Consider the following 17,661-nt stretch of genomic DNA (forward strand, 5'->3'; position numbering starts at 1 on the left):
TGCCAACTTGAAAAACAGACTGTAGTCAGGGCTGCACATGACCAGCAGCATGTTTAGAGCTTTCTCTCAAAAATGTTATTACGTTTCTTTTCTCGCTGTCCATTTTCTTCCCGCTCTTCCTTCCTTCACTCATCTTCCCTGATGATGATAACGTAATTCTGATTTTCAGTCATTAAATAGTTTGCATCAGTTAGTTTTGATATTTTATTATGAACACTGCAGTACTCGATGAGAAAATGCCAGAAACCTGGATGATCGCCCCTTTTTGGTGCTCTTTTGATATTTAAAGTTTTCAAAACCTGTTCATAAACTCATTTAATACTGGGATAAGTGATAACCCTAAATTTATCCTTGCTATCGTTTTTAACTTAAAGGATTGCAATATTGACTAGATATATTTTATGTTAAGAATGAAGAAGAAAGAAAATGAGAAAGATGAAGAGAAGGATTCAAAGGAGGAAGAAAAAGAACTAAGAGAAAAACGATGCTTTATCTGTGGTGACACTGGTCATATGAGAAGAGACTGTCCAGAATACAGAACAACCCGACCAAGGAACAGCGCTGTGTCTGGTAATTAAACTAATTGTTTGGAGGAAAGAGAAGTATCTGTATTTTACCTTGTGCTATTTTTGTACATGCTAAGAAACATCCATTTCTATTCCCACAAAACCTTCAAGAAAATGTATTTTGTGATACAGTTATTCAGTGATGCTGTGCATTGATGCAAAGAAGAATTAAGCAAGTTTGTCCCTATAATTCTCCTGTTTGAATGTCCAATCTTGATAGTATTACCAAGGAAGATGAAATAATTGTTCTTTTCCAAGAGGGATAGAAAGTTGAAGAATGAGTCATTCCAGAATGCTTTCTCACTTCTATGAAATTCTTTAAAAACCATAAATATATATGTATATATAGTGCCATAAAGTAGTAGAACCTCAAGTTGCTTTAGAGAAGATAGGCATCAAATTTTAGGGGATGTGGACCAAAGCATGACTGAAATAATAGCCTATTAAATGTGAGGCTAAGGAGTTTAGGAAATTCTGGAATTGTATTGCACAAGAATTGCTGGTCTGTTTTATCTGTCCTTATCCCAAGGATGTTACCAAGATGATTTTTTTGGCATCACCAAAATAGCTAGCGTCACCCCCCTTTAAAAAGCTTATTCTGGATTCCTCTGTGTTCTCCAACTATGGGACATCTCTAACAACTCATGTTACAATCCCCATAGAGACTGATAACTTTTAAAAGAAATTTAAACATCCAGTTAATAGCGGAAAGAATGGAACATCAAGATGATATAGCAAGATGTCACATTTCAAAACCTTTACTACAACAAATGACTAAAGCAACTTTGAGTAAACACTATTTTTGTAGGCAACTTGTACTTCAAACTGCAGAAGAGAATACCACCCCTACCTTTCTTAATTTTAGCCCAACTGAAACAACATACTTCACAGATATACTTTACAGTGTTCTTTACATATACATTCAATTTTCACAGAATCAATCCTGAGCATTAATTCCTATTCTCTTCTTTTCACAGCCTAGTAAATTGTGATTCTAGAACTATCTTGCACCATGAGATTTTCTTTTTAAGGAAACTTCTTTATCTTGCACCATGAGATTTTCTTTTTAAGGAAACTCTTCCTTAGCCCAAACTAGATGACTCTTCCAATCTTGTTTTAACTCCACATAATTTTAGTTGTTTCAATCTGAGCAGAGACTTCCACCTGCATTCCTACACGGCAAGCCATAAAGATCTCCACAGCTCTCTTTCTCCCAGATCCAGATTCTCTCTGTTTTACCTTAAACTAAAGACAGAGTTCCAAGTGATAAAAAATCTTGTAAACCTCATGATTGTAACACGTTCCATACCCAGCAGTTCCCAAATATGTTATCGTCATCCAACTTGGTGCAGCTTCCTGTTTGAATCTCTTCAATCCTGCTTTTAACAGACTGCCTTGGTCACTGTTAACAATTAATAAGCAAACCTTGTTTCTCCTTGATCCTTCACTGTAGTCTTTGACATCATTAGCCACTCTACTTTCCAGCTAAGTAATTCCACTCATACTGTTATAATGCAAGAATTGAACTTCCTGGCTTATATTTAACTTCGTAAAAAGTCTGACAACACCAGGTTTAAGACCAACCGATTTATTTATTATAAATACATTTATTATAAATAAATTATAATTATATTGTAAATAAATTATAATTTATTATAAATAAATCGGTTGGACTTAAACCTGATGTTATCAGACTTTTTACTGTGTTTACCCGAGTCCAACGCCAGCATATCCACATCATTATATTTAACTTGGCAGTGATGCATTTTCCCACTAAATCTTTAGGGGATAAACAGATTACAGTTTAATTAATCCTTTGTCAACAATACTAGAAATTAATATCCATATTTAAAGGGGACGGTAACTGTGCATGGAGAAGTTCGGGATAATTGGGTACATACACTACATATATTAAAATATCCTGGAGCAGGTTGATATACTATTTTAGAGCTTGAGATCTTTGTGCAATGGAGTGATGGAGCATTAATTGAATTGCTGTTCTCTGCATGGCAAGTCCCCAATCTCAATGTGGCAGCATATGAACTGGCAACAAGCCAGGCATATCCCAGCTGTTAAAAAGAGAAATCTGAAGACCCAGTTGTCCTGAACAGTGTTAATATCACTCTTTATCGTTGATGTATTAATGCATGGTTCAACACATTCTTTTTTCTTAGGGAAGGTTGTGTAGTTCAGACAAGATGGTGTAGGAAGGCAAGACTTAAATAGAAAATGATGGAGCAATTAGAAAAGGAAAGAAGCATCAAGTAATTAAAGCCTCAAGAATTCAGTAGTAACAATATCATTTATTGTTGAATAATAATTTCTAACTGTCATGTTTCGTATCCGACAAAGGTTTTATTTTTTGTCCTAAAGTTCCTCAGGCTACTCGAAATATCACAAATATACAGACTGTTGCAACTTCCCAGCCATCAGGATCACATTCAGGGCATCAACAGGATTTCCCACAACGTTCCAGACAACCCTCCGAATGTGTGAGTTATTTGTTTCTGGTTCTTTCATAAAGTACTGCAGTTGCACAGGGCTTTCTCCAGCATAGAAGACTCTACATAAATATTGCCTTTTGCAACTTTTCTCTGAAAAACATTTTTCAGTGCTTGACACCCTGGACAAAGCCCTGGTTGTAACTGAGCTGAGATTATCAATGTTATATGGTAATTAATATAACATATATAGAAATCTCTGTACTTACAGCTAAACAGTTGTAGTAACATACTTGTATTTGAAAATGGTATATCAGATAACTCTTTTTAACACTATTATCACTTTCCCCACCCTTCCCACACACAATATTTTGTAAGTTATTTCCTCCCCTCTTAAAGCATGGTTTAGTGAAAGAATGCTAGAAATTGGAAATCCAGTAACTTGCAGCAATAGTCTGTCTCATTGCTTTTTTGTTTCTAATTTTCAGTCAGAACCACATCAGACGCCTCCTTATTCTCCTCAAACTGCACATCAGCAATTAACACCAAATTCATCTCAAACAACTTCTGTTTCTCATCCACAGACCCAACAAACTGCTTCTCAAAATAAGCTTGCACAGACACTTGCTCAGCCAACCCATCAGGTTCAGTTGCCCATATTTCCATATCCTCAGCCTCACCCAGGTCAGTATTCCAATCTGCACTCCCTGGGTTTACTACAGTCACACCAACCACAGCACCAGGTGCAAATGCCCACTAACTCTTGGCCTGCAGTCCTTCACTCTGCATCTAGTAACCATCCCAACATTACTTTTTCAATGCGGTCTAGCAGCAACACAGCTAATCCCAACAATATGAATCTCAATGATCCTAGTATCATCTTTGCTCAGCCTGCTGCCAGGCCTATGGGTATCTCCAACACTCCTCACGATGGACAGTGGCACAATCACATGACTCGCAGCACACTAGTGGGAAATGGCACTCTGGGAGCTTCAGGTATATTTCTTTTTCTCATTATATTAATATGTAACTGTTGTTCTTCTAATATGTAATGGACATGCTTAAATGTAATTTTATAGCTCTTTCAACTGTTTTTAGTACGTGTGCTTATATTTTTTGTCAGATGTTATCGAGCAAAAACACATTCCCTTTATGACCAGATGGCAAATGACAATGAGCTGAAAGATTATCAAATAAAATAATAAATGAGCTTAAAGATACAGTTTGTGATAAACTCCAGAAGATGTCCAACATGTGCTGAATTGGCTAATTTTTGGTCGGGAAAATTGTTAGGTGCTACATTTGCACTCAGAAGCTGGCTAACCCTTTGCCCTTTCCGTGCCATATGTCAGGTGAAGATAGGATTGATTCAATATCTTGTTGATGATGTCTACCTGACCTGTGAAGGATGGCCAATGTCAGCTTACTGGCACCTGTAGAATCAGCAAAATTGAAAGAGAAAGGAAGCAAATGAATTAATCATGCTTTCAGAAGAAGTTGTGATTTTGTCTCATACAGAAACAGTAGAGGGCAAGAAAAGCAGCAAAGTACTTCCCGTATAATTGAATATTTTGGAAATATTTTGCAACTCAGATTATAAAAGTATAAACTACACACAAGTACCTATAGTTTGTCACCATCAATATTTATTTCATAAAAAATAAACCAGTGAAAAAGATAGAGATCAACTTCACAATCTTTGTGTTTTGCTTTTTGAATACTTTATGCCCAAGGGATCCTAACAGTAAAACACCTTATGATGATTATTTTTAATTCTCCAAAATTAGCACCAACAGAAACAAAAAATACTTGATAAAGGATTCTATGCTATTTTTCGAGGTTAATTTAGCCTGTAATTTGCCTCTTCCCATTCCCCTCTTTTTTTCATCTTAAATAACTATGTTTATATTTATTTTGAAAATTAATCATCAATAATAGCACTTTTTAATTCATTATTACTGATAGGAATAAATTCTCATTAAACCCTCTGCGCTGTTTTTTCTCAAATGTCTAGTATTGTATCAATATTTTGCTCATACTTGGGACAGAATGTTGTTTTTAACTGTGTTGGTGATGTAAAGTAAGTACATCTTGCAACAAAACATGTTAACAAGCTACCCTGCTACAAGGTTAAATGTGTTATTACAGAGAAAAATAATACTATGGAAGAGTTACATACCACCCCGTTTGCAAATGGGACAAAAGAATGCACTTTATAGGCTTCTTAATGTTAATTTTAAGCAATCATGTCTTACAACAAACATTTGACTTTTTTTCCTCCATGGAAACGTAGATCAAAGGTTTCAGGGACAATTTGCAAAACTAAATCCTCCACCCATACCTTGGGAGCATCATCCTCTTCCTCATTTTCAAGCACCGTGGCCTTACAGAATGCCTCAGAACTTCATTCAGCAGGGAAATACGAACTATCCTCAGCAGAACAAATCCTACTATTCTCAAGGTACCAATAACAGCAAGCCATTCTGATCAGGTTTAACTATTGCAGAGTGATATGGCAGGTAAATATAGGAGTCTTACTTCTCACTTTATATGTATCCCCTTGTTGTAAATGGTTTTGGGAACAGAACGTATACCCTACATTTAATGGACCTCGTGTACACTCCACTCAAATAGACCGTGGGAAGCCAAGAACTTTTCGTGTTAAATCACAAGCATCAAATCTGTGATCCAGGATTTTATGAATTATAGAAATTGTACCTACAACTAAATGGATGATAATCCTTAAATGCATTGGTTTTGTTCTCTTTCTGTCATCCAATTGATCCAGCCTTTCTGTGATATAGTGCAGAACACTGAAAATGTACTGATAAATTGTGATGTGGAAGCTTAATAAAAACATGACCAACACCAAGCAGAAGCAAGAGAACAGGGCACGGGAGTATCAAATTCCACGAAATCTGTAGTATTTTATAGATTGAACTAGGTTTTGCTGCTGGTTCATTGGGCAAAAGCAGCATATAACTGAACCATACAGACCAGTAGGTGAAGATGGTACCTAACTTTACAACCAGCAAACTGAATTTCCCATCCAAATAATGGTGAGTTCCAGAAAACTTGTTTCACTTATGCAAAGCAACTTGCCTGTGTCTGCAACAATTGACCTGCTGTCCCATTCACACTTAAGCAAAGTTTTTTTTAAACATACTATTACAATTGAAGTTTGAATTTTTCAATTTGCTGGAAACGTGAATACAATGTTTACATTCTCACAATGTAGCTCTGACATTGGTGTTTCTGTAAAACCTGTAAATATTGCTATTTTGACAGGTCCTACAATCCACAGTAACCAGCATTTTCCAATCATGCAACAAGGAAGAATACGGATGAATTACATTCAACAAAAGAAGTGACTTAAAAAGAAATCCACACCATGATACACAGTTGCTGATACTTAATTACTTGGGAAGGGGGAGCAGGAAATTATTTTAAGACTTTTTTTAAACTGTATGATTTGTACATAGACCAAACCTGATTGTAATTTTTACTAGTTTTTTGTTGTGATGCATCACAATGTGACTTATGATACAGATCACATCTATTTTAATGCCTCCCATTTTTGAAGGTGGGGCAAAATCATTTTTTGTTTGAAGCTGATGGAACTGTAAAAAAAAAGCTTTTAAAAAAAACTGGATTTATTTTCTCTTTGTTGTATTCATACTTTGGCTGCCTCAGACTTTGTATATGGTTCTTAAAAAAAGAAAATATGGTTTAAAGATGGTCAGCTGTATTCAGAGCAAAAGTATATAGTGCCAAATGCCTTTTAAAAATAAACTGTAGCTTTTTAAAAACTTGGTATTTTATGATAATTGTTGCCTCTGGACTGTCAAAGCGTAGTGCACAAAGCCTCTACTGGGATCAGTTTAATTAATTCTGTATTTAATTTGTCAACAACAAAAAACTTTACAAATGTTTGGGACTCTCCTGAAAACAGCAGTTGATACTAGTTCAGTTATTAATTTTAGGTTCTGAGATTAACAGAATTTCATTAACCAAAGGTATTAACGGTTATGGGGAAAGTGGGTGTGTGGAGTTAGTTCACAGATCAGGCGTGCTTTCATTGCACGGAGAAAGGGGGTAAAATGACTGTTCCTGAGTTCCTCAACTAATGAACATTGATCTTAAGGAATCCATGCAGTAAAGCCTGTTGACGACAGACACCATAGGGACACAATAGGCATCTGCTGTTTTTTTTTGCAGGTGATCCTATTTTCAAAATGGTCATTGTATGAACTGTAAAAAAAAGTTGAATGGGAAACCCTCTGTTCCTGGGATAGAGCTATGGAAACATTCAATCCCAGAGATCCAGTTGTTTCTTTGGCATAATGTATGCTGGATAAAGAGCTCTCAGTTACACCAAAACTCTCATCTTGCAGTGATCTTGATGTGAGAATTTGGTTACGGAAGGGAAGCAAGCTGCAAACAGAAGTGCCTGGGAACTCAACTCTGAAAGTTCTGGATTAGCAGCTTTGCAAAGAGTAGCAGTCTTGGTTTTAAGTTGTAAAAGGACTGGTATACTCATTCTTTGAGTGTGTCCATTTACACAGATTTCACTGCAACAACAAGCATCCAGCTCTGTCTCCCAATTTTATCCTATCTCTTTGGAAACTTCCTCTTCACGTCATTCCAATATGGTTCCTAGCTTTTTTGACAGCACGAACAGCCCTAACCAGTCACAAATGACTTACTTTGTGATTTGTGACCATTATGCATTGTCCCTCCACAACTCTTCAGTAATGCTCAACACTGAACCATGTTATCCTGTTGCAACATCTGCACCATCATCCAGCATTTGGACTGATGTCCACAGCTAACTATATGAGCGTAGGCAGTGCACCTTAAACGTTTCTGTCTCTTGCAGCTTAACCTGTTGAATCCCACAAAAATCTATTTTACCCGTTCCTTTCTTTAATTTACATTCTGTTGCAAAGTGACATTGTTAGCAATTTACGCTCTAATGACATCCAGCTCTGCCTCTCCACAACTTCCTTCGGTTCTCTCTATGCACCACTCCTCTCCCCCCCCACACCCCCCCGACCCCAACATGCTTCTTTGTTGTCAAACTACTTATTTAAAATTTTGGTTTTTGATAAGTCTGAATATATTTCTGTTAAACATCAGAAAGAACATCGTCAACCACCACCACAAAGTTTGCTATCATTGATGACTCCATTCCCCTCTTTCGCTAGTGCCTAAGGTTAAAGCAGGCCAAACTCCAGTAGCCTGCCAAACACCTGAGCTGAATTTTCAGCTCCATATCCTCTTCATCTCAACACGTACTTCCATTTCCATAACATAACCTCCTCTCAAGGCATCTTTGAAATCTGCAAACTTACCTTCATCTCTTCAGAATCTAAGCCTAATGACCATTTAATAAGATCATAGCTGAACTGGTAGTGGTCGCAACTCCCCTTTTCTGTCCGGTCCCCATAACCCTCAACTCCCTTGTCTATCAAAAGTCTACCCAGCTCAGCCTTGAATAATTTCAATGACCCAGCCTCCTCCTGAGAGAAAACAAATTCACCTCTCCATCTTAAAAGGCAACCTCTTATTTTTTGATTGTGTCCCCCAGTTCTAACCTCCATAAGAGGAAACATCCTTCCTGTATTCACCCTATTGAATCCACTCGGCTCTTCATCCCATGCATGAGACAAATGAACCTTATCTGAACTGCTTTTAAGGCATTTAGATCCAAAGTTGTATATTGTATTCCAAAAGTGGTCTCACCAAGGCCTTGTACAACTGTTGCAAAACTTCCCTACTTTTACATTCCATTCCCTTTGCAATAAAGACCTACTTTCCATTTGCTTTCCTAATCACTTGCTGTACCTGCATGCTAACTTTGAGAATCATGAACCAAATCAGTCAGACCCCTCTGTATTGCAAAGTTCCACAATCTTCATTTAAATAATATGCTGTTTTGCTGTTTTTCTGTTCTTCGTGAAGTGGCCAAGTTCACATTTTCCCACATTAGGCTCCATCTACCAATTTTTTGCCAATTCACTTAACCTATCTATAACCCTTTGCAGACTTCTTATTTCCTTTCAACTTATTCTCCTGGTCATCTTGGTGTCATCAGCAACTGTAGTACCATACTTTCAATCCCTTCATCCAAATCATTAATATAAGTTGCAAACAGTTGAGACCCCGGCATTGATCCCTGTGGCGTACAATTAGTTACAACTTACTACTACCTGTGAAATATTCTATACAGACACTTCGACCATTTTATCACTCAAAAACATGCCTACCCACGTACTCCTAATTTGAGACAACAGAGGCCTGCGTTTCACACTTAGTTTTATTAAAACACTTGCAGGTTACAGGAACAACTCTTACACAATGTTAACTTGTCCCCAAACTAGGCTGACTACCAGAAGAACACAAATATTACCCGCTCTAATAAACTTGACCAGGCTGTCTGATTCAATTCACTGAGCTCGCGTCAATGGATGAACTCAGAGTCTTCTTGGTATAAAGGCACATATCCTTCTTTCAAGATGTGGTTCCAGGGAGCCTGGTTGAAACTGGGGAATGCGCAAACATAATGGGGGCGATCTTCCCAAAAAAATTCTAAGTGTTATAAAAGTCTGAAAATGGGGGTGTGCCACACTGGTACTGCAATCTTCTTGTCACTTGTTAGTTTTTTGATCGCTGGAAGACTTGTGCAGAGGGGAGCCTAAATAAGCCAGTGAAACCAGCTGAAGACTGATCGGGACACCATTGCAAAAGGTGCCCCGATTTGACCATGAAGTGGGAGACCTCCTGCAACACTCTCCCACCAGCGCCCCCCCCTCACCCCCACAGACATCGGGCAGTCACCCATCATCAGTGGCATGTTTTTCCCCACCCACACCAATATAGGTTGACAGCATCAGGACCATCCCAGTGAGTCCCCTGGAGGACCCCCCCTAAGCCCCCCCAACAGCATGTCCCCGTGCCAAACAGAACCCCCAGCATGTTACCCCTGGATCACCCCTATGTTTCGCACCCCCCCCAACCCCCCCACCCTTGCAGAGCTCTGTCTCCTTGCATAGCCATCCCTTGCATAAACTACCCCTGTCTGTGCATACTCCCTTATCACATCCCCACCCCTACTCAGGCCCCATCTCCTTGGCATTACACCTGGCACACATAGTGCCTAACAGGCACTGCCAAGCTGGCACTGCCTGATGGGCACTACCTGGTCATGCCCTCAATCACCTGAAGGCTTCAATGGTCTTCAATCCTCCTGGCATGGCTATGGGGCCTGATCCCCACTGGTGGAGACCAGCAGTGATTCTGGCCGGTGTGTCATCACGCCAGCGAGGATTAAACCTGGGAGGCTGGAAGATGCCATGCAGAAGCAGGTCAGCTCTTTTACTTCTGATTATTTTTATGTATATAGGCCTTGCTGGCAAATCAGGACCAGAAGGATAGCAAACTGATGTGCGCCTATCTTTTATCCCTGCCTGCGATCTTGCCAGCTCAACACGCTGATTGACTGGCAGGGCAAGCTGGTATGATTGTACCCAAACTCTTTTTCTGTTGTTCTAGCTGAGTACCTCTTGATGGTTTAAGATCGAGCCCATCTGTTCAATACGCAAGATAAATCTGGGCTGGTCCCTGTGGGCTTTTGACTCTATGGAAAACTTGGCCTGTTTGAGTTCTATTAGGCTTTTTGCTTGCTGAAGCTGTTTAGCTGTGGATTAATTTAAAATGTTCAATTTTATGTTGGACCTAGTTTCTTAGGCTGTTGGCCACTTGGCCACATTGCCAACCAAAAGATGAACCATTTATTCCTATTTTCTGATTCCTGTTAACTAAGCAATCCTCTATTTAAATGTATAATATCTCGAAATTTGCAAATCACACAAAACTGGGTGGAAAGATGAGCCGTGAGGAGGATGCAAAGATTCTTCAGTGTGATTTAGACAAGCTGTGAGTGGGCAAATGAATAGCAGATCCAAGACAATTTGAATAAATGTGAGGTTATCCACTTTGTAGCAAAAACAGGAAGGCAGATTACCATCTGAATGACTGTAAATTAGGAGACGAGAATGTGCAACAAGAACTTAGTGTCCTCATACACCAGCCCCTGAAGGTAAGCATGCAGGCAGTAAAAAAGGCAAATGGTATGTTGGCCTTCATAGCAAAAGGATTCAAATTCAGAAGCAGGGATGTCCCAATGCAATTATACAGGACCTTGGTGAGGCCATTACCTGAAATATTGTGTGCAGTTTTGGTCTCCTTATCTAAGGAAGGATGGTCTTGCTGTAGAGGAAGTACTGAGAAAGTTTACCAGACTGATTCCTGGGATGGCAGGTGTGAGGAAAGATTGAGTCAGTTACAATTGTATTCACTGGAGTTCAGAAGAATGAGGAGGGAACCTCATAGAAACCTATGAAATTCTAACAAGACCAGACAAGGTAAATGCGAGAAGGATGTTCCCGATGGTGGGGGTGTCCAGAACCAGGGATCTCAGCCTGAGGACAGAGATGAGGAGAAATTTCTTCATCCAGAGAGTGGTCAGCCTTGAGGTGAAGAAGATCAAAGGATATGAGGGGAAGGACGGATCAGGCTATAGAGTTGGATGACCAGACATGATCATCTACAATAGCTGAGCAGGCTCAAAGTGCTGCATGGTCTCCTCCTGCTCCTATTTTTTATGTTTCTGTGTTAATATGTTACTCTCTATGCAGGAGCTCTTTTTTAAGTAGCAACCTTTAATGCAGCACCTTATCAAATGCCTTTTAGAAATCCAAGTATGTCACATCCAAATGTTCCCCTTTATCCACTTTGTCCATTACTTTCTCAAATAACTCTAATAAATTAGTTCAATATAGTTTCCTTTTCTCAAAACCATGTTGACTCTTCTTGATCCCATTATGATTTTCTAAGTATCCTGCTATAACCTCTTTAATCATATATTCTAGCAATTACCCCATGACAAATAGTGCTGGAAAAGCTCAGCATGTTGGCAGCATCTGTAGGGAGAGAAACAGAATTAACAGCTCAAGACCGATATGACATATTTGGAATTGAAGAGAGATAGAAATGTGTTTTATGTTGTTGAAAAAGGGGGAGAAGGTCAGGTGGAGCAAAAGGAACAGTCAGAGGTAGATTAAAGGGGGGAGATTAAATACCAAAGGTGCCATGGAAACAAAAGGCAAAGAGAGTGCAAGTCCAGGTGAGCAGCAATTTACTTGCACTTCTTTCAGTTTGGTCCACTGTATTCACTGTTCAAAATGCGGCCTCCTCTACACTGGGGAGACCAAATGCACATTGGGTGATCGCTTTTCAGAACACCTCCACTCATTTTGTAAACATGATTCCAACCTTCCAGTCACTTACATTTTCAATTCACCATCTTGCTTTCATGTTTGCATCCTGTCCTAGGCTTGCGGCAGTGTTCCAATGCAAGCTGCAGGAACAGCACCTCATCTTCTAATTAAGCACTTTATAGCCTTCTGGGCTCAATATTGAGTTTAACAAATTCAGACCATGAACTCTGTGCTCCATTTTAATTCCCCCCTCACCCCTGCACCCCACAGTGTCAGTCTGTGTCTTGTTTTCAGACTGAGCTGACCTTTATTCTACTATGAACACTTACTCTAGACAAAAGCTTTGTTTCTTTATGACAACTTTTAGCATTCCCTTTTCCTTTTGTTCCACAGCATATTTGGCATTTGATTTCCCCCATCCTCTAAGCAATTCCTGACCCTCCTTTTTGCCTTTTGTTCCACTTGACCACCAGCCTTTCAACATAAAACACATCAGATTTTTATCTTTCTTTAGTTCTGAATGAGGGTCATATTGAACTCAAAACATTCATTTTGTTTCTCTGCAGGTGTTGCCACTCTGAGTTCTCCCAGCATTTTACTTTGATTTCATATCTCCAGCATCTGCCGTACTCTGCTTTTATCCCTATGATGAATATTTAGGCTAACATGATGCTAGTTTCCTGCTTCTTCTATCTCTTTCCTGAATATTTTACTATTGGCTGGGATCTTACCCAAACCTAAGAAATTTTGGAAGATTATTACCAATGCCTGCCTCTACTATCTCTGCACCCCTTATTTTAATACCCTAGGATGCAGGCCATCTGGTACTGGGGACTTGTCAGCCTTTAGGTCTAATAGTCTTCTCAGTATCCTTTTTCCTGGCAATGGTGATTTTTAACTTTCTCACTTTCACCTCTTGATTTTCAAATATTTTGGGGCAGTTTTCTAAATCTTCTCCAAAGACCAAATCTTCCCCAAAATACTTATTTTTACCATTTCCTTTATTAATTGACTCACTCTGTTTGCTCTCCCAGGAGATTACATGGCTTTGGGGTAGCAGAAAAAGATGTTTTGATCAGGATCAATCATCATGGTGCAGTGCAGGCTTGGTGAAGCAGCTGATATTTTCAAGTCTGTAATTGCAATTCAGACCGAAACCAGGCATAGTTTTCCATATTAAACTTGACCAAGTTCTTGTACAGTAACAAAATGGTATGTCGTGTTTTACAATCAATGCCCATGAATGTACCCCAACACCTTCATCGTTTTAGACATCACCACAGAATTACTCAGGTGCCTTTAGGGATCTACAGACTCGAACAACCATTTCTCTTTGTCCACCTTTAATGCTTTTTCCTGAAGGATGTATGATTGTGTGAACATTCACCCTGCCCTAATACATACTGCAATATTTATCCAAGTTAAACTTCAGCAGTCACAAGCCCAATCTCTCAACGCACCTCAAGATCTACCTGAAGTAGCTATTAGTGTGTATGGTCTTAACACACATGTTTTGCATCCACTACAAGTTTGTTGATCCCAACACCTCCATCCAGATCACTCATAAAAATAGTAAAGAGCAATTGTGCTAATACCAATCACTGCAAGTTGCTAAACAGATTAAATAACATTACTTCTCGTTGTGGTTGGAAATGACTGAATTGCAAATGTTAAATGTGTTGTGGGCAGCATGGTGGCACAGTGGTTAGCACTGCTGCTTCACAGTGCCAGGGACCCGGGTTTAATTTCAGGTTGAGATGAATGTGTGGAGTTTGCATGTTCTCCCCGTGTCTGTGTGGGTTTCCTCTGGGTGCTCCGGTTTCCTCCCACAGTCCAAAGATGTGTGGGTTAGTTGGATTGGCCATGTTAAATTGCCCCTTAGTGTCAGGGGATTAGCTTGGGTAAATGCATGGAGTTATGGGGATAGGACCTGGGTGGGATTGCAGTTGGTGCGGACTCAATGAGCCAAATGGCCTCCTCTGCACTGTAGGATTCTACGAAAGGTAAACCTGGAATACTACAAATTAAAAGAGTAGAACAAGGTGCCAAATTCAAACCAATAGCTGAGCTTTATTAGCAGGAAATTGCATTGATCATTTCACCAAATTTTCTCTTTGATATATTAACAAGTACTAAGGCTCCCATTTTCTTTTTGTGCGATGCAATGTCCTCTTAGTTAACTGAAGAGCATTGAAAAAGGATTCATTGATTTCCTGATTATGATTAGATTCCAAGAAATGCTCCAATGGACTGGTATTGCCATGGGGATACTGTGAGTATACAAATGAGCTTGTGAAGGCTGTCTTATTGCCGACAGCAATTTGTCTCGTGGGGATGAACTGTTAAGAAAGGTAACCAGCACACTTTCTCAGGCTCCTTTACGACAGGCAGCACTGAAGATACAATTTCTATCAGCAGGAGGTCAGCTTGGTTAGCCTCTTGTCACTTATTTTGAAAGGCTCTGACTCTTCATTTTAATCTTAATTTAATCTTAAACCTTCTCTCCTTTTTATTTGCAGCATATTTCACCGCCACCTCCAAGCTCGGGGGCTGAGTGAGGCTTGTAAGATAAAGCTCAGAAGAATAAATAATTATATCATTGAGAAAATCCAGGACCTCATTAAGAGACAAGAATCCAGTGAGCCAGCTAACGTCTGATGCCTAAGTTCTTTATTTTGATTAATAGCTGCAATTTAACATCCTGAATTTTAACTGTTCCTAACTGTTTTGTTTTCTGCAATTTATGTCCATTTCTTAAATTACAAGGAAGTTAAGAGTATTCGTGTCCTGGCAAAATTCAGGAGGCTGTAATCAGGCGAACCATCTCATCTGAGTTATGTAAATACTGTTCAAGTTTTGCAATGATAGCTCTGATAGCTGCGGGTGGCACAGTTGTTAGCACTGCTGCTTCACAGTGTCAGGGACCTGGGTTCAATTCCCGGCTTGGATCACTGTCAGTGTGGAGTTTGCACATTCTCTGGGTGCTCCGGTTTCCTCCCACTGTCTGAAAGACATGCAGGTTAGATGCCAAACAGGCACTGGAGTATGGCGACTAGGGGAATTTCACAGTGACTTCATTGCAGTGTTAATGTAAGTCTTAACTTGTGACTAATAAATAAACTTTTATTTAACATTTTTATACTTTATGATTAGGTTTTTTTCTGTGCTCTTTATTTGGCTGTCAGTCATAGTCATAGAGTCATATGTGTCTGTGTTTTTCTGCATCACAATAAAATTTGAAACTTGCAGCGCAGTCCAGAGTGTTGTAGTTCGCTGACCCCGCCACACACATAGACACATGGGTCATTTTTTCACTAATTAGCAATACTTATATGAATGGAGGGGCTGATGTGATTTTTTAGATTTCTTTTCCCCTTTTCACAAGTTTTCAATATTTTGACTGATCTCAAATGGAACCAATTGCATCAGTAAATTTAACCACTCTAAGAAGTCACAACTGGAGCCAATTTCCAATTAATTGGTCATGGCTAGAAGCAGCTCATTTGGCCAACTGAAACCCAGCCAGTCAAAGGGCAATAATCAAGCAGGTCAGCTGAAACTAGCTCAATAACTCAAATGGAACCAGTTCAATTGGAACAAATCAGTTGGGCCTGTTGGACCAATTTCCATTTGACAACCAGTATGGATCCATCTTTATTCAATTCTGCAGTAAGTGTGGCAGAGAGGCCTTTTCAAAACCTGTACAAGAGCCATTTGGTTTTCTCAAGCCAACAGCATCGAGGTACTAATCACTTAAAGCCATCTCCACTGAAATGCTTCAGGGGTGTCCTTAAATTATTCCTGAAGAGATCAAACATCTTCATCACAGTGACCGAACAAAATGGGAGAAATTGCATTTGGTAGGCGCCAATGTCCTGACTTTGTCAGGAATATACAGAAGTGAAGTCAAACCGATGGAGGTTTTTTCACACTCCAAACAGCTCATCTAATTGACCCACGAGGCACTATCTGTCCCATTTGTGGCAAAGGCTGCAGATTGTACATGACACCACAGAACTCATCAAACAGCAGTGAAGTGATTCATCCTCGATGGCCAGAAGAAAGACTGCTGTTATATAATTTGAAGCTATACAGTATTTTTATAGTTTTTTTTAAACTTTACAAGTTATTTCAACTAGGAAAACATGCGCATGTATGATACTGTATGGTACGTTGCCTTTTTCTGGGCCAGAGGTGGCTAAAGGAACCTAACTCAGGTACTCATAGGAATCAGTGTTAGAGCCAATGATTCACTGAAAGTTGATTCACTGAAAGTCACAATGTTAAGGAATGCAACTACAATTTTAAACGAGGACTAAGCAGATTGCTGCTGGCTGGGGCAGTGAAGGATAATGTTACAAAGATGGAAGCAGGCACTTTTTGAGATGGTGAGGATGTGGGAAACAAAGCTCAATTTCAAGCAAAATAGGACACCAAGTTTGTCAACTTGATATCAAGCCCAAAGGCATGGTACGGGTATAAGGTTTATAACAGGAGCTGGTCGTTTTAAAGTTTTAACTGGAGAAAAATTGCATCTCAGCCAGGATTGGGTGTCAGACAAGCTTGTTGACAACAGAAGCAGCAGCAGAGGATTGAGAAGATGGAGTAACAATGGGTGTCATCAGCATATCTAGAGAATCCAAAGGCACATCTTTGAGTAAGAAGTGCACATCCATGAAGGAAGACTTTGGTCTGAGTGAGACAACAACCAAGTGAGTACATTTGGGAATTTGGTTCAAAATGGGAATTTGGTGCATGAGGGAAAGATGTGCTTTAGGTAAAGTTTTTTTTACTATCAACCCACAATATAGTACTGACAGTTGGGTATTTAAGGGCGAAGGAAGAAAAAGACGTGTTAATTTGCTTTTTATGCTTTCCAACATTCTCAGCCTTGAGGAAGTGGTTTTACTCTGCTGAAGAGGCGGCCAATTATTTGATAAGTGACTGGTTAATTTTCTTCCCAAGGTTCAAAACAGTTTAGCAGCTGGTGGGAGGGAAACTAGCTAGAAGCTAAGGAAAAATGTTTTTGGCCAGAACTGAAGGCGGAGGGTGAGAAATCTTGAGGAGATTTGGTTTGGTGAGTATTAAGGGCACAATGTGTCACTGGATACAAAGGTGGAGGTTACCCTGAAGCCAAGAGCTGAGGAAGTTGGAAAGTGAACAGGCATATATTGACGGAGGGGTCTAGTTCCTCAGCAGAAACACACGAGCAAATCAAATGTTAGAATAGTGACAGACCAGCAGAAAATATGGTCTCTGCAGAAAGCAGCAGTGATAATGAAAGATAATTGATCTGAAATATTTCTTCTATTTCTCTCTCTACAGATACTTCTGAACTCACTATTTCCAGCATTTCCTGTTTTTATGGTAGTG

The 17,661-nt window shown here is 39.4% G+C and overlaps 1 protein-coding gene across 5 annotated transcripts in view; it reads left to right on the plus strand.

Annotated features, from left to right (window-relative positions):
- Positions 1-6,799, plus strand: part of tut4 (terminal uridylyl transferase 4) — a 78,727-nt gene extending 71,928 nt beyond the window's left edge. For 4 of the 5 annotated variants that reach the window (XM_080195459.1, XM_080195461.1, XM_080195458.1 and 1 more), the window contains 5 exons: positions 410-570; positions 2,940-3,058; positions 3,496-4,003; positions 5,301-5,468; positions 6,296-6,799. In XM_080195459.1, coding sequence (XP_080051585.1) covers positions 410-570; positions 2,940-3,058; positions 3,496-4,003; positions 5,301-5,468; positions 6,296-6,378 — 1,039 coding nt within the window. In that variant the 3' untranslated portion in view covers positions 6,379-6,799. Of the gene's footprint in view, positions 1-409; positions 571-2,939; positions 3,059-3,495; positions 4,004-5,300; positions 5,527-6,295 lie in introns of all 5 variants that reach the window. The other variant, XM_080195462.1, reaches the window with a different exon arrangement.
- The last annotated feature ends 10,862 nt before the right edge of the window (positions 6,800-17,661 follow it).

This window comes from Carcharhinus amblyrhynchos, chromosome 9 (assembly GCF_965287045.1).
Source record: "Carcharhinus amblyrhynchos chromosome 9, sCarAmb.v2.hapA, whole genome shotgun sequence".
NCBI lineage: Eukaryota > Metazoa > Chordata > Chondrichthyes > Carcharhiniformes > Carcharhinidae > Carcharhinus > Carcharhinus amblyrhynchos.